The sequence below is a fragment of the Gobio gobio genome (genome assembly GCF_949357685.1).
Source record: "Gobio gobio genome assembly, chromosome: 6".
Classification (NCBI taxonomy): Eukaryota; Metazoa; Chordata; class Actinopteri; order Cypriniformes; family Gobionidae; genus Gobio; species Gobio gobio.
The window spans coordinates 55,188,610-55,215,350 of NC_137102.1; the positions used below are offsets into that span (position 1 = coordinate 55,188,610).

The following is a 26,741-nucleotide window of genomic DNA, read 5'->3' on the forward strand; positions in this document are numbered from 1 at the left end:
TATTCGACAGCCAATTTCCGGTCCATTTTATTTTGCTTTACAAATTCACTTCCACAAATTCATTGGCTCAAATTTGACAGAAAATTCAACACTTCAGATCCGGGAACTGCAGGAATAGCAGTGGATTACCGGAGATGCCCCTCACTGCAGACTGTAGCGCGATGATGTCACGTATTTGGACGTCTCGGATGTTACGTATTGCATGTCTTTAAAACCATTCGCCATAATGTGTGTCCTATTTGAGTTACGCGGTGCACAAGGAGCGTGCCTTGTAATAATGGAGACATTTGTGAGAGACGATTCAGAAGATATTTACTTTGGTGCAGATCCTGAACCGTATTTGAACCGGAATACACTGAAGATTAGGTTGTCACGTTGGTTATGTTGAAGTTAGCCTATTTTCAGGTACTGTGTAATATCATTGCGCACTCATGGTACGACACAAAGTTCCTTGATTATTACGCAGGAATGAGAGTATAGTTCGAGCCATATCGGCCTATAATAACTTTTTATTTTCCGTCAGCCTTAGTACACGATGTAACTACAGAAGAGTCAAGTTTTAAATGGGAAAAATATCAAAACTCTTTGGTCATTTTTTGAGCGAGATGCTAACGGTCTAATCAGATTCAATGATCTATGCTAAGCTAAGCTATGCTAAAAGTGCTACCGCCAGACCCGGAGATCGGCTGAATGGATCCGAAAACAGTAAAACTCAACTTTTTAATCCTAGGGGAGCTGGAAAATTAGCCTATTTAACAAAAAAAGAGTGTTGTGTTCCTTTTGGGGACAAATGTGGGCAAAATAATTGTAAAAAAATTTTTTTAAATACTTTCCTTAATCTGAGCGGTACAAGACTTGGCTACTTTTTCTAAGTTTGCCACCTGAACACACACAAAACAAATTGACTCGATTATACAATGTTAAGTGCTTGAAAAAAAAAAACCTCCTTAATCCCCCCTTCATGGACAAAAATGGTCACCCATAGGAATGAATGGAAAAAACTTTAATTCAGAGCATTTTTTATTTATTTGTCCAATAAAAATCAATAAATCCAACACAATGCAGATCATACATACACACAAATGAAGGAGTGAGCCTATACAACATTCTCAAAGTGGCAAAAACACACACACACACACACACACACATATCCACAAAAGCATAGCATTGAAAGCCATTGAATGAGCCTATAACAGAAGGTTTTTTTTGTCAAATAAAAAACAGTCACTCACATATACACAAACAAAGGAATTAAATGAGCCAATAACTATGTAAGCAATAAAAAAATTAAAAAAAAGGTTGTTAAAACATTGGTTTACAGAGTTCAGCCCATATGCAGCCATTGAGTTCTATTGCCATCTACTGGCTATTGATATTGTAGCTTTAAAAAATAATTAATACCATCATATGTCACCAAAGTCACCACATTTTTAGGTTTTGGCTCTCTGGACTTGCTGATATGTTTTTTTACTGAAGTTAAAGAAATATTAAATATAACATAAAAATAAGCATATTTTACATTAAAAAAATATGGTACTTTTAGAGGTAAATCAATTCATTAATACCCCAAAAATCATAAAAAAGGCACAAATTAATAGAATTAATTTTATCGTAGGTGGTGATATAACATTTTTTTTTTTTAAGGGGGATCACACCTGAGACCTTCGTGCCCAAATTTGTCCACGAAGGCGGGATTAAGGGCTGTTATGCGCTTGGGGATTAATGACTCTCTCCTGGATTCACAGACAGGGCTTTTTTTCCCAGTTAAAACAGCTCAAACATGCATTTTAGTCTGGGACTAGGCTTAAGATTTGTCTGTGAAACCAGGGGAAAGTCTCTTAAAATAGTGTATTGTAAGTGGCGGATGAATGGATGAATTCATAACCAGATCTTTCGACTGTCAAATATCAAGTTTTGGTTATGGGACTGAAAACCTCTTACATTCTCCAAGGTCACAAATTGCACACATGTAAATTTCTTCTTGATTGCACTCTTAATTATTATCATTTTCTTTCTCTGATCTGTAGATGGAGGTGGAGGAGAGGAATATCTCTTGTTCCCATTCCCTCAGGGCAGCAGACACAGCAGCATGGAGCTCTTCTGAGATCTTTCCACAAGTAATCCTTCTCGAAGTGCTGTTTATTGGACCTTCTTGATGTCAAGTCACAAAATCACACACACACACACACACACACACACACACACACACACACACACACACACACACACACACACATATTCACACAGTGTGAATGTTATTTTTCATCTAAAGCTGCGAGATGTGGCATTGCTGAAAAATATATCTGAGTAAAGCAACATATACAACAACACACTTTAACATCAAATAAATAAATGTTTAATTGAAGCCAATTGCATTACACACTAACAAATTCACATGTTTGTGCTGTTGCAATTGTGTCCTATCAGTTTATTTGTACAAGATGTTTGATATTTTGCATTCAAATCTCAAACTGACTTTCTCAAAATTACACCTGAAAACTAGTGATAAAAAAAAAAAAATATCCTATTGTAATTCCAAGTTTATATTTTGCAAATGCAACAATTCAAGTGACTAATAAAAAAATGATGGTAACTATAAAATAATATTCAATTCATTAACATTAGTTAATCTCAACATTTACTTATACATTTTTATGATCAAAAGTCGTATCTGTCAACATTAGATAATGCACTGTGAACTAACATGAACAATTGAGGTTAATAAATGCTGTAAAAATATATCACTAATTGTTAGTTAATGCAATTGTTAACAAATGAGACCTTATTGTAAAGTGTTACCAAAATGATATAGATCTGCAGTGTAAGTGTGAAAACTGTCTAAACAACAAGAAATTACAAACACAAGAAATAAATCACTGTCAAAGTCACAATTAGCCTACTATAATAATGAAAGAGTGATGCTTTTAATACATTGACACAGTGACAAAAACCACAGTGATGACGACAATGATGACTTATGATATTTTATTAACAAAGAGGAGGTCAACTATAATTATAATGAGAACAGTATTGTAATAAACGGTAGTTGTTTCAGTGCATTTTTGTGAGAAGAGCGCGTCTACGGCTTACACATTCTGATTAGTTCAAGCAGATATAAATCGTATTATCGTAATATTAAGGTATTTACGAGGCAGTGGTGCTGGAATGAGTGAAGAGAGATCCGGTGGGACGGAGAACTTGCTGCTGTGCCCCTGGGTCGAGGTGGGGTGGCTGCCGTCCTGGAGGGAGCGGAGGAGTCGCCGGCGTTCGCCAAGCGCTCTATAGTTCGGTGAAAAAGGCATAGCCAAAAAAGGAAACCCATTTACACAACATAAAATTCCAGGCCTGGCCCTCTCTCGTCCTCCACTTGTATGTCTCTGGGCTCCCTCATGAGAGAACTCGAGACCGGTGTGACTCGCAGGTGGTGCTCATTCTCAATCACCCACCGGTCCCGCTCGCTCCTCCCATGTCCCTCGCCAACCTCGCCACATACACTATTGTAATAAAATGTTGTGAATTCTTTGGGCTTAGTTGCCATGTTTCAGCGTGTTGTTGGGAAGAACAAGCTCTTCAGTTTACCAGTGTTAATTTTCTTCAGCGCAGTAATATTAAAGATGTTTACTAGGGATGCAACAATACAGTTAGTCCACGGTTCAATACAGGTTTGGAACAATATTAGAGTGAGGAAATAATGACAGTTAGAGGTGAACTATCCCTTTTAGGACTAGCGTCAGCGTGTTCACTACTGCACTGCTGTCAATTTAAGACCTGCACGCATCTAATATACAGACACACGTTCCTCACTTCCCCGCTCTGTTAAAGTGTGAACAGCATTGCAAGCGTGGCTAAACACCTCTAACTTTAGTGCATAGTGATTGGATATTTGCTCATATCAGTGCGTAGACTCACAGGCACGCTCAAACAGAGCCATTTCGGAGAGAAATAAAAAAACGCAATTCACAAGCTCATATTGAACGTGAATGCTGTACCGAACGGTTCAATATTATATTGAGAATTGTGGCATCCCTAATGTTTACTATTACTGTAATATTAGAAATGTAAATTTTTTTAATTCTATTTATCCATGGCACATGCATTTTGGTTCTTTATATGCAGCCTAAGTAATGTTGTCCAATGACTTGTATTTAGGTAGTTTATTGTATTGTAGGGTAGAGTATTATAGAAAACGCCGCACTTAAGGACTGTGTAACTTTTTTATAAATTTAGTGTCCCCAACTGAGCAAGCCAAGCCAAAGGCAACAGTGGCAAGGAACCAAAACTCCATCAGGTGACCTAATGGAGAAAAATAAACCTTGGGAGAAACCAGGCTCAGTCGGGGTGCCAGTTCTCCTCTGGCCAATTAACAAACAGTGTATGATTATTATTCTGGCAACTTTACAGGTCAGAGGTCATATCAGATCAGAATATTCAAAAGATCGGAGTCATCACGCCAGAGACTGGTTTATTGAGGATGACATGTCGTTTAAAAAATTATAAAATAGGAATATTCGAAAGATCGGAGTCATCACGCCGGAGACGTCTTGGATACCCATAAATAAATATGTAGCCGACTCACCTATGTTCATCAGGAGCCTTTAAAATATCATAATAGGGGCACTTTAAGAAATATTGTGCATTTTTCAAAAGGCTCTTTTTATACATTTACAGAAAAAGGAAAAAAAATATTTGCTTAATTATTATTTTTGTCTTGTTTTTCAGTATACAAATACCTAAACATTTTTTACATTTACTTAAGAAGCACAGTTACTCACTGTTCCTGTTTAAATGACTTTCATAGCTTTAATCAAGGATTAATCTATATTTAATTGAATACATACCCATTTAGCACTATTTTTTTTAATTTCTAACTTTTGTCCTTCTCTGAAAAAGATATACCTATGCAAAAAATCTTGGTGTATTTTTGACTTCGAGCTTAACTATATATAAACAACATACCAAAAACATTAAACAGCCCCTGCAGATCATTATGAATAAGCATGAGGTACAGTATAAGAACTTACCATGAAGGAGAAGGAGCTGTAGTTCCTCGTGTTCACCCCTAAAGAAAGGGGTAGAAATAATTTGTGAAAAAACAGCCTGTACTGTGACATGTCCTGCATTATTTTCCATAATTAATTTATTAACAAGTGAGTCTTTATACTATCACACAAGGAAAGGTCAATAAGTCTCTTAAAATATCTTAAATATACTTTAAATTCATGCATCTTTACAAAAAAAAATGTATATATATTAAAATTGTATATGTAATATATATATTAAATAAATAATAAAAAAATATATTAAAACTTATAAAATGGGATATATTTTTAATATAAATGGGATGCTGGTTTGCTGGTCCAGTATGGGATGCTGGTTTGCTTTTTTCCCCCTCCTCATTATACGTCTGCAATTTGAAACAATAAAAGAAATCCGGTAATTGTTTAAATACATTACACAAACAACATATATATATATATATACACACACACAAACAAAAAGAGGCAACATTTAAAAATATATATATAAAAAATATAAAGTAAATATAACTTAAAAAAAAAAGACTGACTTTCTCCAGTTCAATTTGCTTGTTTCTCCGCTGGGATCAAACCAGCATCTGTATATCAGTTCAGTGGTTTAACCCACTGGACCACCATCTCCAAAGCCTCTTTGGCCGAGTTGAAAGCCGATTTCGTAATTGATGTCTGTTAAAAGAAAAATAAGAGGTGTTGACATGAAATGTCAAGCAGTGACAGCAGCTACTGTACCTAAAACTATTTCAACAAGATTTGTCTGATTAATTGAGTTACTAAATTGAATATTTGTGCCTTTAAATATTCATTCATTCATAACATTCATCATATTATTCTTTAAATTCATCACTACAGGACTATTTAAGAAAACTGTAGGCATTAAAAAAAAAAAAACAGAAATCAGTGTCAAATATACAACTTCACCCATACATACACACATTTAAATGAAATCTGTGTTATTTTTCAACTACCCTTAAACAAAGCATGTTTTAAAGTAAATTTGAAGTATAAACCATTAAACAGCTGATTAAAGTGTGTGTGTGTGTGTGTGTGTGTGTGTGTGTGTGTGTGTGTGTGTGTGTGTGTGTGTGTGTGTGTGTGTGTGTGTGTGTGTGTGTGTGTGTGTGTGTGTGTGTGTGTGTGTGTGTGTGTGTGTGTGTGTGTGTGTGTGTGTGTGTGTGTGTGTGTGTGTGTGTGTGTGTGTGTGTGTGTGTGTGTGTGTGTGTGTGTGTGTGTGTGTGTTGGGTTATGTTAGGGTTTTGTTAACAAACTGACCCCCCATTGCGTTCTGTTCATCCAGGCTCAACTGAGAAGGAGTAAGGAAGTTGTAATAGGCTTCGTCGTTACTCGAGTCCGTATCGTCTTCACTCCAGTCATCGCTGACTTCAGGCTCGCTGGGGATATCCTGATATGAAGGCTCATCTAAAGATGATAATGACATACATATTACAGTATTAATAAAATTACTGTGCTTCTACATTTTTTACTTTCCTCCAAAAAACCGTAAAGCAAAAATAAGCGTAGAGCCAGTGCAGACTCCAATAAGCAGTTACATATTCTCATAACATGAACATCTCACTTACCATCATCACTCTGTGAGTGGGTGTTGTGGACTTTCCATTCACGCTGGAAAAAGGCGTACAATCCTAGCAAAGTAAACAGCATTTTGATGCCTTTACTAGGCGAACCCGCAGTGTGAAGCGAGGTCAACGTTTGTTATTTATCGCTGCTGAATTTACGTTGTGTACAGATAAAAATGGTGTAAAATCCAGTGCGCAATAAATCAATGTAGTTAAAATGCAAGCAAGTTGTTGTGGTTTAAGCAGGAATCGAGTGAAAGACACGAGAAGCAGTAAATCGATCATCAACGAACAGCAAGTGGTGCAGATTGAGCAAAGTAAGATTCTTTATACCGAGCTACTGTGATGTCACATTCTAAATGACATTCCAGAGCCGCAGAGAATTCCGTTCTGCGCTGTGGGCGGGGCTTCGGCGTAGCACCTGAACTTGTACTTGAGTCCATTATTGTACTTAGGAAAAGCAGAATAAAACAGATTTATTTAAGAAATCATCACACACAATGCTTGTTATTTAAGTCGCGCAGGGGCAGAGCCATAGGAAGGGTTTTATAATCACCAAGGTCATAAATTTGAGCTAGTTAGGCTGGTTTGGCCTAAGTAAGTTTATTAATATATATATAAATATATATATATATATATATATATATATATATATATATATATATATATATATATATATATATATATATATATATATATATATAAATAAAATTGAGTGGTCCAAGACCTTGGGACTTTTGTCACACTTGAACCCACGAATACACACAAACATAATGACTGGATTCGAGGAGTTTTGTGGTTGAAATTTAAATAAGTAAAAAATCCTTTCCTCACGGGTCAATTTGACCCCCTGAGGAATGAATGGAATGCGAGGAATGCTTCAGCTTATATAGAAAAACCTAAAAAATTATTCACCCAAAATGATTTTATAATGTCTACATGTGGATCTGAATGCATACTGAAGTGATAAACTCGAGAACTGCTATAAGGCCATATGAAATATCATGTTATATATATATATATTTATTTTTCCACAAGAGGTCGGCAAAGACAAAAATTGGCCCAATGTGAGATTTGAGCTGAGTTTTAAAGAATTACTTTGGGGCATGGGGGCTTGTGCAACATTATGAGTTGCTACACAATCTAATAGCTATTTTAATGTATTTATTATCAAACGGTCTAAGAGAAAATCGCATGCCTTTTGTCAATCATTATATTCTTCTTGTAAATCATTATAAATGAATCATGTGAGGATCCCTTCTGATCAGCTTCTAGATCAACACATGTCCAGTCTGGTCCAGACTAGAAGTGCTAGTTTGGTGCGGTTTTAGCTGTTAGGCTTTTTTGAACATGACAATATGTTTTAGACTTCACTGAATGAGGGCCGATGTGCGTATGTGCGTCAAACTGATGGACATTCTGTGTAATGAAGGATCCACTGGAGGCAAGTTGAAGTGAGAACCCAAGTGCAGTTTAATTATAAGTGAACAAAACAAACAAGGAATTGACACAAACACAGACTTGACACATGACCTCACCACCATGGGTACATATAACAAAGCTAGACAATTGGGAACATGGCAAACATGAGGGCTGCGTCCGAAACCTGGAAAATGCTGCCTTCGGAGGACACATTTCAAGGCAGGAAGGCACCAAGGCACGTCCGAATCTAATGTTCGCTTCACTTCCTGTCTCCTGAGATCCCTTCATCTGATCGATTTTTGAAGGCAGCATATGTGTATCCTTCGCTGCCTTTGATTTCCCACAATCCTGTGCGTTCCATTCTGTGACAGTTGAGCTGGGAAAAAAGACGCCGCCCCAAAGTTGCGTTTGCTGGTCAGTTTGTGTGTAAATGTAAGTTTTTTACCAACATTTTCTACTTCTGATGTCATTTCTAGCGAGAAATGACTAATGTAGTAATTAAATATGTGTTTAGTTCTCACCAAAGCTCTCTCTATTTTGCTGTAGATCATTAAACGGTTACACTGCCTAAGAAGTCTGTCCGAAATCAGTTTGGTGAGGTGCCTTCATGCCCAAACGCTGACTTACAAGCGTCTGAAGTGAGCAGGGCCGGATTGGGACTCATTTTCAGCCCTGGAGTTTCATGCCTTAGACCGGCCCACTTTAGTTCACGACTGACTATATTAAAATAATGTAATTAAAACCTCGGAATATAAGTCTGCAATAGGCGCACTGTTCTCTACAGCCTTGTAATTCTTTGTATTTTTGAAAAACAACATCATTTCCAATTCAGTGCAAAAACAGTAGCCTAAGTTTTGCTTCACAGTTGAAGATTTATTAGAACAGTAAATAACAGGACAGTATCAGAATCTATTTTCTTTAAGAATTAGTATTCATATCCAAACATTGAAAAAAAGAAAAAAAAATTTAACAAAAATAATTATATAAAAAATAAAGATTAAAATAAAATGTATTGCACTTTCTAATGACAGTAGCATCTTTTTCAAGGAAACAGCTGCTTTACAACTTCAAATATTTTTCACAAATATGAGAACATTAGTTAAAGAATTAAACAAGTATTGCACTTATCTAAAAAATAATTGTTTTAGATTTAGCTTGTTTTAAGCAAAATAATAATTTTAGGGTGTTTTTTTTCTTCAGAAAACAAGACATCATTTCTTATGCCATTTCACTTGTCTAGTAAATGTATCTTGAATTAAGAATCATTTATATATTTGAACTGGAAACAAGTAAGATACTAAGTAAGAAAAGCATTTTTTCAGTGATAATGTTTGCTTATTCACACACTATGGTACAATAGCAGCTTACCTGTGTATTTCACAGTGAGAGCATAAGTCTCTTCACAACTGGGTCCTGGCTCTCTTTCTGACACTAAATTAAATTTGTTACATTTATTTCTCACCACAAATGTCCCCTTTTTACAAAGCTTTTAAATCAAGTCAAGTCAGTGTCATGAATGTATTGCTGAATCATCAGGTATCATTAATTATCTCAGGGCATTTTTCATTGAGTAGGGCTCTGCGTTACTATTACTAGTTCTTCTGAATGACAATCTGGTGTGTTGGGCTCATGACTGGTGCTTAGTAACGTTACTGGGCCTTGCTCTTCAATGTTAGCAGCAAACCGGACTAGAGGCGGCTGCTGCTGAAGAGCTACAAGAAAAAGTTTGATACATGAACGTGGTTTGCAGACAACGTTGTTTTGCACGGTCGCTAGCATCTCGCACTGCTCCTAACTACCTTAACGTTAGCTTATTACCGGCCTTGTCGTCTTCATTTATTTAAAATGTGCTCAGCTTAGAACATTTGGCCGCGTCAGTTTCCAAAGCTTTCTTCTTTTTTATCCTGGCCTTTTCAGCGCCGCCTTTGCGCTTCCTATTATCCAAAATCGGACTTTTTTTATTTTGAGCAATTTGCAAGGTGCTGTGTCGGGGGCGGGGCCAGGGAGTGAAAAGATAATCACGTCATCATTAACCTGCAGGCTGCACTCTGCGTGATAATATTAAATAAAAAAGAGTGGGACTGCGGTAAAATAATAAATAAAAAAGTGGGGCTGCTGTGAGTGCAGGCAGCTATAGGGACAGCATCCATATTTCAACCCAGTGCCATGACAACAACGGCCCTCGTGGCCAAAAAAACAGACCGGCTCACCGGGAATTTTCCCGGTGCTACCGATTAGCCAATCCGGGCCTGGAAGTGAGTGAGTGAGATCTCTCCACTGTGGGCGGGTTGAAAACATCTACTGGCTGTAGTCTCCAGCCTCTGGCCAAAAAATCCTCAGATTACGCGTCATTGGAGGATTTTTACCAGAAATAAAATGCATAATTCTCTCGTCTCAGGGGGATATGAGGGGGGGAAAGTACCATAATTCAAATCTACTATGGGGTTTCTACTGATACAAAGCTTAATGCTAAATCACTGAAGTGACCCTTTAAATACACAAGGACTAATGACTAAACAAGACACACCTGTGAACAATCAAGACAATGAACCAATGACAACATGACACAAGAGAAGCACATGATAAGATCACATGAGGGCAAGAGGATCACATGACTAACAGGAACCATGACTGTGATCAACTTCAGAATAAAAGACATGAAACATGAACAGTAAACAAAACCAAACACACGTGACACATTCTGCTACATTAAATATGCCTTTTATTGACTGTAAGGTATAAAATACAAAATTTGTATATTTATGAGAGCAGTTAATGTAAAGGGACTGTTGTAATGGTAATATAAAAATAAGATTAATAGAATGACTATTTTTAGATCAGTAAATGTGTGTGTGTTTAGTCCGTGCTTTTGTTTTTCTGTGTTACGGTGGGCAAGTTTTAGAAAGTGTTTATATTTGAACCGTTTTGCATTTAATGTTCAGCACTGACTATAGACACACTCACTATATGTGTTAGGCTTTTATTTACACATTGTTTTAATCCTTGTCATGATTTTTATAAATAATTTAAAAAATACAATAGATATTTAAATATAAATATTAATTAGTTGATCCTGGGTCTCTTGTTTTGCAGGAAGGGTTTAATTCAACTTAAGCTCTGGGTTTAATTTCTTGTATTTTCTATTTCTTAATTTTATTTCTGTTCCTTGTCCTTGTAATAATAAATAAACCTCATTATGCTAGTTTACACTCTGCAGTTCAATGACTTTCACACACACCCTCTACCTCATCGTACAATATGTTAGTTATTGTTCTGAGCATAATAAATGTATTTAGTTTATAGATGCTTCTGTGTGTCTGTCTCCGCCTACTGGACTGTTTGTATTTTTACTGTCCTAGTTTCAAAAAGAGAAAAACAAGCACATTATGCTAGTTAACACTGCCTCAGACTGTTCTGGGCTGGATTTCTCGTCGTTCTTAAGTTATACCTTAAGGTGCACCTTAACGTTAATACGTGTTTCCTGAAACGATCTTAGTTAAGAATACCTTCTGTAAGTCCTACTTTCGTAAGGTTGGTCTGAATCACTCTTAGCTATACCTTATCATTATTGACAGTTCATTCCACTGGTGGCCACCACTGTGCAAAAAGCTTCTTTACATGTCAGTCCATATGAATATAATTCTGAAGTTGTAATATACTGTACACCCAGTGTTCAATTAGGCTAATTTAATTTTTTTTTTTTTTTTATGTAAGGATTAAAATTGTCATTACACTAATGGTTGTAAACTTTTTAATTATATAATCCAAAGGTTCATCAGCTGTTAAACCATTATGGAGTCTATTTAAAGGGAATGATTGTGGAGGGGAGTTTGGTCAAACTATGGCAGCGATACAGCGAATATTTGTGCTAAATCAAAGACGGCGCCGTCCGCGGAGCCATTTCTATGTGCACTATTTCATCCGTGAAAACTTTAGTCCCCTGGCTACCCTGTCCAAAGCTGCAATTCAAAATTAATTTTGCCTGCCATGACAGTAAATTCAGCAGCTTTTAGATCTTGTTGGTCCGACTTTTTCAAGACAAACTCAACGGAGTAGCCCCGAAATTCAGCTGCCGCCACTCTTCTCTTTCTTTCTTTTTTTTCCGCTATAGCTGTTGATTATGTTTCGCGTGTGGCGCCTTTATTGAGTAGGTCATCCAATAACCGAAATTAGTGATTTACACCAATAATGTTATGCGGGCAATCAACTCTGCTTGTGGAGTAAATGAAGACTATGGTAAAATATATTATGATAATATAAATGGCATACTGCCCGTTAGTGGGTTGATGCATGATACCTTTGGGCATGAGAGGTTGCAGGTTCGCACAATCATTTCAAAATTATATAAATTATCCACGGTTTTGAATTTAGTTTGCAATTTGGATTATATTTATAAGATCTCACGAGTCCTGGTAAATGCAATTTCAACCATTTCTGAAGTGCTTCTATTATAAAGAACACCGCTGTCTCACATAACGCAGTTAAACAGCCCCTGCATAGAGTGATTCATCTATTTTTGAGTCATTGATAAACTAATTCAGCACCTGCTGACGCCGCACTTAAGAAGGTAAACCTTAAGCAACCTCCTAAGATATAGTTCGGGGCACGCCTAGAAATGGGATACCTTTAGTTAAGTTATACCTTTAGAGTCTTCGTAGCGCGCTAAGAGACAACGTTATTGGGAAATGCAGCCCTGCGCTCTGTCCCAATGTTTTTTCCCCTTTGGTCTATTGAGGTACAAACTACGTGTTTTGCTACTCTGGAATAGCAGATCTCTGGCCCATTGGGCTCTGGTTTCAGCTGGCGCTGCGTGTTCAGCTCCTCCAGCGTCTACACAGCTTCACAGAGCGCAGCAGACACTGATCTATATTTATGACAAATACAGTGTGTCTATATTTGTGTAGATCAGTGGGAGCAGAGGATGTAAACTGTAGTTGATGGTCCACTTCTGTAGGTGATCAGGAAGCTCTCTGCAGTTCCGGTGTCACTCCTGCTCACCCTAAACACATAATCAAAACCGTTTATCTACACTATCCTAACAATACAATCCAAGCCATGAATGCTGTGATTCAGATAAGTGTAATGTCACTGGTCACCTGTTCACTGCAACCAGGGATGGACCTCAATGTCGTCTAAAGTGGGACGGTCTGCCGCCGCGTCCCTGAGACACCAGCTGATCAACTGATGGCACTCTGTTACACACAACACAGTCTTCAGAAACACAAACCAACAAACTCATCCTGGGTTTCTACCTCTGAATGTTTGCTATCTCTTGCCTGTAGACAGCTCTCTAGGGAAGATCAGTCTGCTTCTAAAGGAGATCCTGTCTGCGGCTATGAAGGGGAAGCACAGGATGTTATAGAGCGTCACCCCCACAGACCAAACAGTAGCCGGTCCTGCATGATAGCGGCGCTGATTAAACCACTCAGGAGGGGCGTATTCGAGAGTACCTGAGAGACACAAGAAGACCAGAAACATCCACTGAATAAACTCCGGTCCAAACTAATTCTCTCACCAAAAGTTCACAAACATCCACAGAGCGTTTCCTCCTGTAACGCAAACCCACCTGCAAAAGACGTGTAGGCCGAGTCCTTCATCAGCGCTCCACAACCGAAGTCCAGCAGCTTGATGTGGTGTGAAGCTGTGGAGATGAGCAGGTTCTCTGGCTTGACGTCCCGGTGCAGGACTCCGCGGCTCTCGCAGTGCTTCAGAGCGGAGATCAGCTGCACCAGCACTTTCTTGGCCAAGCTCTCATCCAGACAGCCGTTCTCCTCGCAGAAACTCTGCAGATCTTGGCAGGGAACTGGCCGTTCCAGGATCAGGCTGTAGCGGGTGTCACGCTCAAACCACTCCACCAGCTGCAGGACGTTGGGGCAGGCGGGAGCCGAATTGACCCGGGCCATCAATGCCACCTCCAGAGGCAGCAGACCCTGACCTTCCTGCAGGGACAAATGCTCCATTATATCCAGCGCTGAGCGAAACGGAGGAAACAGAACAACAGATTCACGCTGGAACTTACATCTTTCAGCATCTTTAGGGCCCTGTCCTTAGAGACGTACTTGATGGCCACCTGTAGACGATAAGCCACAGTAAATCACACCTGAATTTACTGATATCAACATTTATAAAGGCTGTCTGAACAAAGGAGGGAAGAAAATGTCTTACTGGCAGTCCGTCAGACCTGCGTATCCCAGCATACACGGCGCCGAATCCGCCCTTTCCCAGCAAACGGCCCTTCGTATATGCTTCTGCAAAACATACGATCAAAGAAACGTCTTAAGAGAAAACATGTTGCAGTCTCTAAAGCTGTACAAAGACATAACTTTAATGCAGTCCTTACATCAAACAGCTGAGGAATATTTTTTAATGACAAATCATTTAATAATTGAGCCATAACTTTTTAATATAAGTCTATTCTGACCTTTGCGAGAACGTTTCGCAGGTGTTTTAAATGAAGTGGACGGACTTCCATCGTCTGGTTCCTCCCGGCTCCCGCTCTGCCCCTTCCTCTTCCTGTCAGCCGGACCTGTGGACACAGACACAGCCAAATCAGAAGGCAGGGGGGCAAAATATCCTGGTAGTTCCTGGCCCAGTGTCGGGGTGGGGTCTGGCAGCGGCTCGTGATCGTGGTCTTCCGAACTGATGATCCAAACCTCCTGACTGGAAGCAGCTCTGCTGGATCTGCAGCGGCCTGGAGCTGGAATATTTCAAACATTAGAAACTGTTTTTTAATATTATGAATAATTAATATCAGTGGTTACAACAAATTGTTACTTTATTTTTTCAACTTTCTATGTTAATGACAAATAATTGATTAACTGAGCCATACATTTTTTAATATAAGTCTATTCTGACCTTTGCGAGAGCGTTTCGCAGGTGTTTTAAATGAAGTGGATGGACTTCCATCGTCTGGTTCCTCCCGGCTCCCGCTCTGCCACTTCCTCTTCCTGTCAGCCGGACCTGTGGACACAGACACAGCCAAATCAGAAGGCAGGGGGGCAAAATATCCTGGTAGTTCCTGGCTCAGTATCGGGTGTAGCAGCGGATCCTCGTGGTCATCCGAACTGAGGATCCAAACCTCCTGACCAGCCGACTGACTGGAAGCAGCTCTGCTGGATCTGCAGCGGCCTGGAGCTGGAATATTTCACATCAAATAATTAGTCATATTTTAATAATAATCAATTACAAATTGTTCTTAGAGTAACTCAAGTTTATTTCATATGCGAGGAATCAAATGCATGTGATCACTTAGCCCGGGAAATTTAGGGATCACATGTGGTTACCTCGCACAAGTTTCTTCACATTAATTTAGTCAATTATTGTACAACATCACACCAAAGAGTACAGAAGCCCAAGAGGCGAAACTCAATAGAACGCTCCATAGCAACCGTTGCCCCATGACGGCCGCCATTATGGACTGAAAACTGAAGGAAAACGCCGAAAAATAATGGAAGTCAATGGCACTGAACCAACTTAACATAAAAACTTAACATAACTTAATTTTTTCTGGCCGTCATATCTAAATATGAAAACAATTTCAAATACATTAATGAGGATGACCGACGTTAAATGACAGAAAATGTTACGTCTATGTGCTGGTTATGAATGGCCTAATTATCCTTAGGAAAATAGTATTTTGGGACAAAATATTACTATAGTACTATAAGACTACTATAGAAATACTATAGCGGCTCTAGGATATTAGAGGCATTACAGAACATAACATACTTCTGTGATGTTCTGTAATACCTCTATAATATTTTAAAGCTGCTATAGTAGTCTTATCGTACTTCTATAGTATGTCCCAAATTACTACAGTATTCCTATAAGATTACTATATTTTGTCCCAAAATACTTTAAGATTCCTATAGTACTTTTTCGTAAGGGTATGCCCCCACCGATTCGGCTTCATTAGCCTACCAATTATGGTTTGCAAAGATACAATTATAAAATTACTGCAAACCTTTAATCTATCAATATTTATGTTCTATTATGCATTTTCCTTGTTTTATGAATAACAGAAATGCATGAAATCATATATAGGCAGACACACAGTAATAAGATATTTATTCAAATGTTGATTTTGATAATAGTGAACATCACCATATATATGATTTGGAAAAATAAATTAATTCACAAAATAATAAATGAACATTTCTAAAGAAATTTCTTTTCCATAGAATATCCCAAAAATATTAACAACTGGTTTTTCAACATCTTCAGTGAAAGTGCACACAGTGAACGTTTCAATGGCAAGAACAAAAACAAAATCAATCTGTGAATGTCCTATTACAGGCGGAAAGTTACAAAAAAGATGTGCAATCTAGCAAGTGCACACATGAAACAGGACTAAAATGGAAGTGGTGTCATAAGATCTCAGTAATTAATCAGACACCACCATCTATTGTGTGTGCATTTGTGTATAATTTTTGCAATTTATTGCAGAACACTGCTTGCGTTTTGACAAAACTTATATTCATCTTCACAGTTGTGACTGGCGCGCTAACGATTTCAGCAGCTTTCAGTCAATAATGGCGGCCGCGCCTCAGCAGCGCCATCTACAGACTGTTACCCATAACACAACAGAGTTTCGCCTCTTGGGCTTCTCTACTCTTCGATCATACCATAACCCATACCAATCAACAAATATAGAAACAAAAATAAACACTCACCTCTTCTTTCACCCATGAGAGCCATCGACATCGACATCGTCCTCCAACCTGTAATAGAAACAATACAAAATACAATACAAAAAAAGAGAATATAATACAACCTTCTTCAGAAATACCCCTCCCCCAAAAAAATAATCAAATCAAATAAAAAAAAACGAAATAAAACTCCAAACTCCGTCGAAAATTACAATAAAATAAAATTGTAATCAGAAATAATATGAACTCTTTCAAAAAATAAAAGTCGATGGAAAGAAAATATCTTCCAATCTCCTTCTAGAATAAAAGCCTCCTCAAAACTCTTTCAAACAGCCTCAAAATCTCGAGATTTGCACAGGAAACAATCTGCAACCGTGTCGGTGTCTCGCCTCCGCTCAACCAACAAACAGCGACGGATTCCACTGTTTATATTTAAAGTTCATATTCACAGGACGCGTCGCTATAGCAACTCATATGAGCACGCTCATATGCATGCACGCAAAAACACAAATAACGTCGCGTGCGTGAGTGCAGTTACGCTCTCGGTTTTGTACTTGTTTTATAATTCCTGGAATTTATCATTTTCAAAGCCTTAATTGTTCATCATAAGAAAATTGAGTACAATTAATGAATTCACAGTTGCAATTGACACCCCTTCAATTCAAAATATAGACATTTGATTTAAATGTAGCCTATTTCTTTGATTGGGACTCTATTTAATTTACCTAAAATTTAGAAATGTATGTATTTAAAATAGCGGGGCAAACTACATACTTGTTTGCCGTCCATTGAAGTCAAGCTTTGAAGTTTTATTTTATTCATAAAGTTTAGGCCTATTTTATTTCGATGTATGATTTTGTTTTATTACCATACATTATTCCTAACCGTAATATTTAAGTCCGAATCGTCACATTACATCGCAGATACATTTAACTCTTAATAAACTTAAATGATATGTGTTCATAAACACTGAGAGATGGTGCTTATGATCATTATACATCATGAACGTCATCACCCGTTCCTTCATTAGTAAAATCATATAATGGGCTTTTTCGTTTTGTTTTGGGCTCGTTTATTAATTTTAATTTCTTCACCCCTCGACTACTAACCGGTTTAATTCACAGGACTAAATTTAAAATCACTAATTTTTTTTTTTTTTTTTTATAATTATTAAATGCAGCACGACTTTCAATCTAATGTATTTCAACGGGACGTATTTTTCGTGCCTGCACCACGTTTTTCTTTCGAGAGCACAGTATTTTTTTCTCAATTGTTATTCATTTTGCAAACTTTAAGAGCTACATTACTCAACATTTAATCAAGAGATTTTAATCCTCGTTTTTATTGCTTTATATTCGGTAGGCTATACTCAACATTAATCTATTTATTCGTGTCCAAGGGCACAGATATCCTTCTTTTTTTTTTCGTGTCACTCAGCACGACTTTCAATGTATTTCAATGGGACGTATTTTTCGTGCCTGCACCATGTCTTTCTTCCGAGAGCACACTATTTTTTTTTACAATTGTTATTCATTTTGTAAACTTTAAGGGCTACATTACTCAACATTTAATCAGGAGATTTTAATCCTTGTTGTATTGCTTTATATTCGGTAGGCTACTCAACACGAATTGGTTCGTGTCCTCTAGCACGAATTTTCTTCTTTTTTTCGTGTCACTCAGCACGACTTTCAATCTAATGTATTTCAAAGGGACGTATTTTCCGTGCCTGCACCACGTCTTTCTTTGCAACACGGTCTCACCCCTATTCGTCACTTGACAACGGAGAGGGTCGTCCGATAGATTTGAGTGCAAATCCGTCATCTTTGAATTTTGAACTTTGATTATTTTTCTAACACTAACTCTTTTTCCTCTCTTTTTTATTTAATTTTATACATTAAAATTACATAATTAGCTACAGGACGGTATATTTTCTATATGCTTAAAACATTCATCATTATATTTGATAATTTTCGATCACATATTGTGGTAATTTCCCCCTCACGTCCATAAGCCGACGTTGAGGGTAGCTAGCTGAAACCCTTTTCTCATTCGGTAATATCACGATTTTTCCTCTCTTTTCAATATAATTTCGGAATACATTAAAACGACATAATTGCAGGACTGCACATCTGCTGTAGGCTTAAAACATGCCTTAATTTATTGTGGGATATTTTATAATTGTCGATGGTATTTCAATTTGCAATAGTGAGCCTACTTTGCTTTTTTTTGCGCCAAAAAAAGAAAAGACAAAAAGAATAGCCTACTTTTATATAACTTTCATCTCAATACTGATTATGAAGTTGTAAAAAATGAATTATATAGCCTACTGCAGAAATGTTTATATTACTTTATATGGACATATCCTTTGGCAAAGAGATGGATGCATTCTGGGAAGTGATATGTGTTTAAATGTAATGGCTACATACTCGTGTTTCCTTCACTTGGACATTTATGCTGACCCCTTTAAAATTGAGCACGGATATAAAATATTAAGACTGTACTTTTTAATTATGATTGATATTTTGGCGCAATTTTGTGCAACACGTCACTGTGTGCGACCATCGCAGAAACCATTGCCCAGCGCGATTCCACCACGGTAAGTCGCTTACAACAGTCTAATAAGCAATATGAATTCATAAGCATTATTTACACGTCCAAAATTAATACAATTACGAGTTTATAAAAAAAAACATGTTCTAGGCCTAGATATAGGTTCTAGATATATATGTAGGCCTATATATATTAATAAAAATTAATTAAAAAAAATGTTACGTGACTTTTAACAGTAGCACAGGAAATAAGAACGTGATCTGTATTTATTTATCCTAAGCATTTATAAGAAAATGGGAATCACTCACACTGCATGAAAACACTGAAATCCGGCACTATCCGGGCATGGTATACTCCTGTGTAATTTGATGTTTACCGGATGTATGTGGGAAAAAGCGGATCAGAGTAACACGGAACAGTATATTTCCAGAAAAACCCGGAAACCTCACGTATGCGGACGTATACAGGAATCCGTGAAATTTCACGGACATATACAGCTGAAACACTGCTGGGTGTGCTAGGACTGAAGACTGTTAGGTGTGAAGAAGACCTTTCATATGTTAATGACTGACACTTGTGCTGGCTGTTCTCAGAGGGAGGGGGGGCAGGGGAGCACTTCAGGATTGAGAATTATCTCTGGTCTACTATAGGCTACAGCAAACAAGCTTTTTACACAGAAAAAATAATTCTTAAGGCCCTGAAACACTAAACTGAACTAGCAATGACTAAAGCCGACTGTGGGGTTGGTTCACGTTGCCTGGGTCTGGGCCAAACCATCAGAATGGTGTGTCAGGGCCTTAAAACCACTGCATGAAAAGAGTCTCTAAATCAAATATTTTTTATAAAAACAGTACAAAATAAAAACCCTGTCTGAACATATACGTTCACAAAAAAATCTGAATATGTAATGAAATAAACAAAGAAATGTAATGGAATTAACAAAGGATAATTAACCAAACATTTTAGACTATCCCCAAACAATTTTTGCAAAGTTTTACAAATTGTAGGCAATAATAGAATTAAATAAAAAGGAGATGAAATGTGGAAAATGAAAAAGTTTGTTTTAAAAACACCAAAAACTGATATGCTCAAAATAAAAATATGGAATAAAAAAGAGCAGGGATTCACTTGCTCAAGAAACACAGAAACACAAGCAGATCTTTCAGCTCTGCAACTGTTAACAAAAAGTGTCACTCCAAGATTCTTAACTTTAACACGCTGCAAAAGAGGAGCGTTTTGAGGTTTGAAATCCACCACTCACAATAGATGTAGGTGCAACCAATAAGGTTACCAATAAAAATAAGGCAACCAATAAAAATAATCCTAATTTTACAGAAAAAAACGTCAGTTTTTTACAGTATTTTCTTGTAATTTTGAATTATGTTTAAAACAATGTAAAATTACAAACAATATCTAAATAAACAACTTGACTGTTATTTTAAGGATTATATCATTAATGACAAATTACAGTAATTCTCATTTTTTTATACAGGAACATCACTGTATTATTTTTCTGTTTTCATAAATAACAAATTCATGCAAAATTACAAACAATATCTGTAAATTAACAACTGTAATACAATATTTAGCTCATTATATTAAAGGTTTATGTTTATGTCCATACTAACAATTTAACATTATTCTTTGTCATTTTAAAGTAAATCTTATTAGTTTTATATTTACACTGTAAGAATAAAAACCTAAAAAAAAAACGCAGCTACAGCTGCAAAACAAAAACCGTAAAATAAGTCAAATATCTTAAGTCAAATAAAGTTAAAAAACTTCACAGAAATTTACATTAAACGTTTTAGAGAAAACACTATTAGTTTACAGATTTTTCCTTATTTAAATTAAGATATTTTACTTTAATTTTCTGTTTTACAGTGAAGGTGTATTTTTACATTCAAACTGGTTTTACATTCAATTCTGGATACAAATATAACAAAATATATAGCAAACTAAATATCAAACAATAATTGTTTTTAAAGAGTACAAATCTGCACTGCAAATCTGCACAGGTTGAAACTTCCAGGCCTCTGCCCACACCACAAAACAACATTTGACCAATTCATTAAATATAACAGCAAATAAAAATAAATATACACATTTTCGAACTGTTGTTTTAAACAAGTTTTTTTCTATATTTGCAAGGCTACTTGCTGTCTTTCCGTGTTCTTTTGAGCGTGATTGGTCAATCTGAACGTCATCCAGAAATCTGACCAATGACAGTGCGCGCCTTCAGTTTGAATTATACACCCGTTGCCGTTGGAGTTGCTCGTTGCTCGTGGCTCGCGGGGACGCGACGCGATCGCGCGGCTTCTAATCTTCAACAGGACGGCTTCTTCTGTCCATTAATGGCATTGCATGGATCATTTTAAACCTGTTAAAATCTTATTTTGGACGAATTTTGATTGTGGGATGTCGACTGAGAACGAAAAAACATGAATACGAACAGACTAAGTTTCCAATGGCGGACAGCAGACGGCAGAAGGTAACGTAAACCCCTTTATATTTTTTCTACTGCTTATCAAGATATATAACGTTAGTGCATTAAAGTCATATGCTAATCGTGATTAACTTACATATTCTGTTTCTGTGTTTTGTTGTAATATTGTTAAGATAGGGCTGGGTGTTATGGCGATCTGATGATACTGACTATTGTTAGTGATTTTGCTGTAAACGTTAACATTACCGTTTTATATTGCGGAATGGGAATATAGCGTATATAACGCAGCACTGACTGTACTAAAACTTTTTGACATTTTGACAAGGAAACATGCATGAATGTAGAATAATGAACGGGACATGCATGTGTTAAAATAAGCCTCTCTCAGACAGCAGGCGATCCCGAAATCAATTATCTTTCTGTAAAATGCACACAATTATCTCAGAAACCTTGTCATGTGAGGTATTCACTTGATTTAAACAGTCAGTTATGTCTTAAGTACGTTAAACAGTTCAAGTTAACGTGGGGAAACCCGGATGCGTGTCATTCTGTGCATCCGTTCTTAAAGGGGCTGCAGCTTTGTCATCATTTTAATAAAACAAAAGAATAGAGAAGACCTTCTGCTTCTTTAAGAATCATGTGATATTAATTAATTGAATATCATACAGTGAAGACTTTTAAAGCAGTATTATTCTGTAGCATTTTAATAAAATATCCATCAAAATAAATATATTGTGATATCGTTATTGTAAAATATAATTTCTCATGTATGTATAATTATATGGTCATAATGCCCATCCCTACTGTCAGCTAGTTTTAAGATCAAGCTTGTCATAAAATGTAACAGAGCTTTGGAATGAATAATCTGAGATCATGTAACTTACACTTGTTCTGCAGAGAGGACAGGAAAACACCATCCTTGGACTCTGAAGAATTACAGGCAAACCAGGATTTTGGATCTACTGTAAAGTTTTTGTATGGGCCTGGTGAGTATGTTTTGCAAGTCCATGTCCGTAAGTTGATAATTAATATTAATGTTTTATCAAACAAATTAATATTCATTTGTGTGTGTGCATGTTTCTTCCCCCCTCATGATCCAGAAGTTTTGGATCCATGATCCTGAAGAACTTTTACAGATGTTGACCCTGAATGTGTAAAAGGTAATCTTAAAAATGTTGTCATTATTTTAATGTTCTCTGTTTTTTTCTGTAATGTAGACGCATGCATTTTCTGTGAAGTTGCTTTGAAACAATATCAGGGTTTTTCCTACATTGAACATTTTTTGCCGGCCGCCAAAACAAATTTTTGTCCCGCCAAAGCCTTATTTGTTGAGTTATTGTGATTTATGATTGATGTAGTAGATGACTGCTGCACTTGAGTTAACTGAGTGACAGAGAGAACGACCAGTGAGCTCCTCCCGCTCGCACGCTCTCTGTCTTCAAAATAAGCATTCTTAGCTTTCTAATGTTTCACATATTACGTTAATCAAAATCAAAAGGTCGGAAGACCGAATCCATGTTGCACGTGGCGCTATCAGACGTCTTCCTTTAATTACCGCTGGGTGTGAAATGCGCTCAAAAAACATTGACTGATTCTCTGACCAGCTGACATAAAGCATACTTTAAATAAACAGGAAACAAATCCTATCCGGTTATGAAGTGTTTTCTGTGTCTTGACAAATCTTTCGCGATTTTCTAAAGACGTGATTCACACACAACGCGTCTGCTAATGTCCGATTCGCCACCTAATGACTCCTTTGAACCGAATCATTTTAACGACTGGTTAGAACTGATCTGTCCAACACTGAACTCACAAATTAGTTTAATCATTTACTCAGAACAACACCTGAAATGAGAACACAAGTGTGCTTACCCACTTTAGCAAGAGTGGATGGTAAGAATTATTTTTAATTATCAACAGTCTTTCAGCTTATTTATGTGGACAATGTGTAGTAAAATAAATAGCCTAAAATCAATTAGTTTAGACTGGAGTGAGGTGAACCCAGAACAAATTTGTTGTTAGCTAGCTGATTGTATATGGCAGAAAATTAGGCTATTTGTTCATTTTTTTTTAATACTATTTTTTTAATATTGATATGATTACCAAAACAATTATCAGTAAATAGTGTAAAAATGAGGAACAAAAACAAACATCAAGGTATCAAAATAAGATAAGCAAAAGTTACAAACTTTCTTTGAATTTATTTCAAATTTATTGTCAGTATTGCGCTTGCAGATCATGTGGGTAGGGTATTTTTTTTTTACCGTGCGTATGTGTGTGTATGGATGACCATGTCTGTCAGCCACCACCGAAGACCATTTTTGACCCAGGAAAAACCCTGAATATGTATTGTGAAAAGCGCTATACAAATACATTTTAATTGAATTGTTTTACTTACTTTTATTGGCATTAACTATATATTATTAATGTATTATTTGGCAGGTCTCAAGATGTATTTTATTTTGTGAGACTTTGCTGAGGAAGTATTCTTTGGCTCAGTCTGAAAAGGCCCAGAAAAGAAACACTATGAAGAACATCACACAGAACCGTCAGAGAAAGAGACGGGTAAGTTAAGAAACCGGTTAAGCTTTTTCCCTCCAGAATGTTACTATACTCCTCTCTGAGTTTTAGTGGTTAATTTACTGTCATGTTTTGCAGTTGCTGGAGACCAGGTCCAGGGTTGCACAAACCAACACAGAACCTGTGGAAGACCGCAACTATAGACCTGATGAAGATGAAGATGGTTGTTGATGGAAGGCTTGGTTAGGCTAGCTACTACAAACCAGACTAGACTGACCCACACTACATGTCACATCACCAGCCCATCATGCCAGTTTGAAAAAATGTTCAAAACTCAAACAACATTGTGTTAGAGTTGGTCACAATTATTTTATAATTATAATTTTAATATTCAATTGTTCCATTTTATATTTTCTTTATTCCTATGTTTATATACTTATACTTTTATTGGTTCCCATATATAGAACATTTACATATATTTTATATACACTTTTTAATTTATAGATTTCTTTGTCTCGTTTTATATTGTATACTTTGTATGTTTGTTCCTTTTTAGATGTCCATGTTGCTTTTGATCTCCACGTTTTGTATTGTTGTTCCTTTTACGTCGCCTTCCTTTAGAAACATTTTGTTCACTTATCTTTTCCCCCATTCATTTTAATGTATGTTTATAATGCTCTTTGTTCTTTTTATTTGGTTATATTGTTTACTTGGAATATTTATATGTATTTTAATATATTTTATATACACTTTTTTTGTCTTATAAATGTATTGTTCTCATTTTATATTGTTTAATTTGTATATTTATTCTTTTCCTTTTTATGTTCACTGTGTATTTTATTCCTTTACATCTCTGTCTTTTAAATGCATTTTGTTCATTTTTTTCCCCTTTTTGTTTCTTTACCAATTCATTTTAACGTATATTTATGTTCTTTGGACTGTTTATATTTTTACATTTGTTCCTTTACATTTGCATCCCTTTTAAATACATTTAGTTAACTTGTTTTTGTTTCACCATTGTTTTAATGTTCTTTTATAATGCTGTTAAGAATGTGTTTTTTTTTTTTTATACCTTTTTAATAAATATTTCAGACTTTCTCAAATTGTTTTGTGTGTGTTTTTCTTTTGGGAGGGAGAGGGGATTATTTATATATATATATATATATATATATATATATATATATATATATATATATATATATATATATATATATATATTAATGAGCAAAATCTGCATAGCTGGCCTATAACCAATCAAGTCCCTATGCTACAAAACCTAGCCCACCCTTAGCCTTAGAAGTAACCAATAAAGTCACTTGACTGGGTTTTCAATGCGTCCTGTCATCCAATAGCAGTCTGGGTTTTGGGAGTGGTTTTAAAAAAAACAACCAATCCAGTTTGAGATGAAGGACCAATAGGGGGTGGAAGGCAAAGCTGTTTAGAGGTGTGAAAATGTCTCCTGGGAAAAACTTGATGGGATTATTTGCCATGGCAACAAATGGCTGTAGCATGGGAGTATACGGCCACAACATACATCCGATTTGGTACCATTTCGGATGTATACGGACATATACGGATCCATGGAATTTGACCTATCCGGCCAGTATACTCCTGGATTCTTCCGAATTTCAGCAGTGTATACAGGAGTATCCTGGTCCGGATACACCTTTTTTCATGCAGTGTCACTATTAGGGTACACTTTTTAAATCTTATATCAACATAACACTACATAATTAACATTTTCTTTTGTTCTCCCTGCAGATCCTGTCAAACATATCACCTGTCGAACATATCTGAACCTGCTTTTTAAAACCCAAAGGCACTTTTAGGAGCCATCTCTTCATTATTTTCTATATCTTACATCCTCTCTGTTCTCACTATCTATATTTCTGTCCATCTCTTCAATCTTTATCTATCTCACGGTCTTTATCTATTGCTCTTTCTTTCCTCCCTGTCTGTCTTTGTCTACTTGTCTGTCTTACCCATCTTTTGTCAGCCTGTCTGTTTGTATCTGACTGTGTCTGTCTGTCTGTATCTGACTGTCTGTCTGTATCTCACTCTGACTGTCTGTCTGTATCTGTCTGTCTGTCTGTATCTGACTGTCTGTATCTGACTATCTGACTGTCTGTATCTGACTGTCTGTATCTGACTGTCTGTCTGTATCTGACTGTCTGTCTGTATCTGACTGTCTGTCTGTATCTGACTGTCTGTCTGTATCTGACTGTCTGTATCTCACTCTGACTGTCTGTCTGTGTCTGTATCTGTCTGTCTGTCTGTATCTGACTGCATTGCAATGGCCACCAAGCATAAACTTGATTCAAAGGATCCCCACTACCAAGAGGGGAGACGCATGGCTCTGGAGCTGAAACATGAACACATTCTAGCTGAAGCCAAGGTTAGAGTTTTTGTACACCTCAATCATTTTATAACAAACATAACAAATTAAAGTAAAACATGATGAGGAATATGTAAGAATGATGAGTGCAGAAGATTTAATACAGGTATATTGCATGATGCATCCTGCCATGCTCTGTGACGTGTTAAT

General features: G+C 36.6%; 1 protein-coding gene and 1 long non-coding RNA gene across 3 annotated transcripts; one reads left to right on the forward strand and one right to left on the reverse strand.

The window, feature by feature from the left end:
• Window positions 1–13,132: 13,132 nt before the first annotated feature.
• Window positions 13,133–16,741, reverse strand: LOC307128580 (serine/threonine-protein kinase pim-3-like; the record flags this gene model as incomplete). The annotated part of the gene is made up of 8 exons (XM_079820491.1): window positions 13,133–13,224; window positions 13,309–13,482; window positions 13,599–13,971; window positions 14,052–14,102; window positions 14,198–14,280; window positions 14,454–14,729; window positions 14,888–15,166; window positions 16,705–16,741. The coding sequence occupies 8 exons, from the start codon at window positions 16,739–16,741 to the stop codon at window positions 13,133–13,135; spliced, it is 1,365 nt and encodes a 454-aa protein (XP_079676617.1).
• Window positions 16,742–21,366: 4,625 nt separating this feature from the next.
• Window positions 21,367–25,296, forward strand: LOC307127957. Of its 2 annotated transcripts, XR_013816701.1 has the most exons (4): window positions 21,367–22,662; window positions 22,777–22,836; window positions 24,119–24,241; window positions 24,335–25,296. It is a non-coding gene; the product is annotated as an uncharacterized lncRNA (long non-coding RNA). The 2 variants fall into 2 exon arrangements; XR_013816702.1 differs by lacking the exon at window positions 21,367–22,662 and having other exon boundaries at window positions 22,724–22,836.
• Window positions 25,297–26,741: the final 1,445 nt, after the last annotated feature.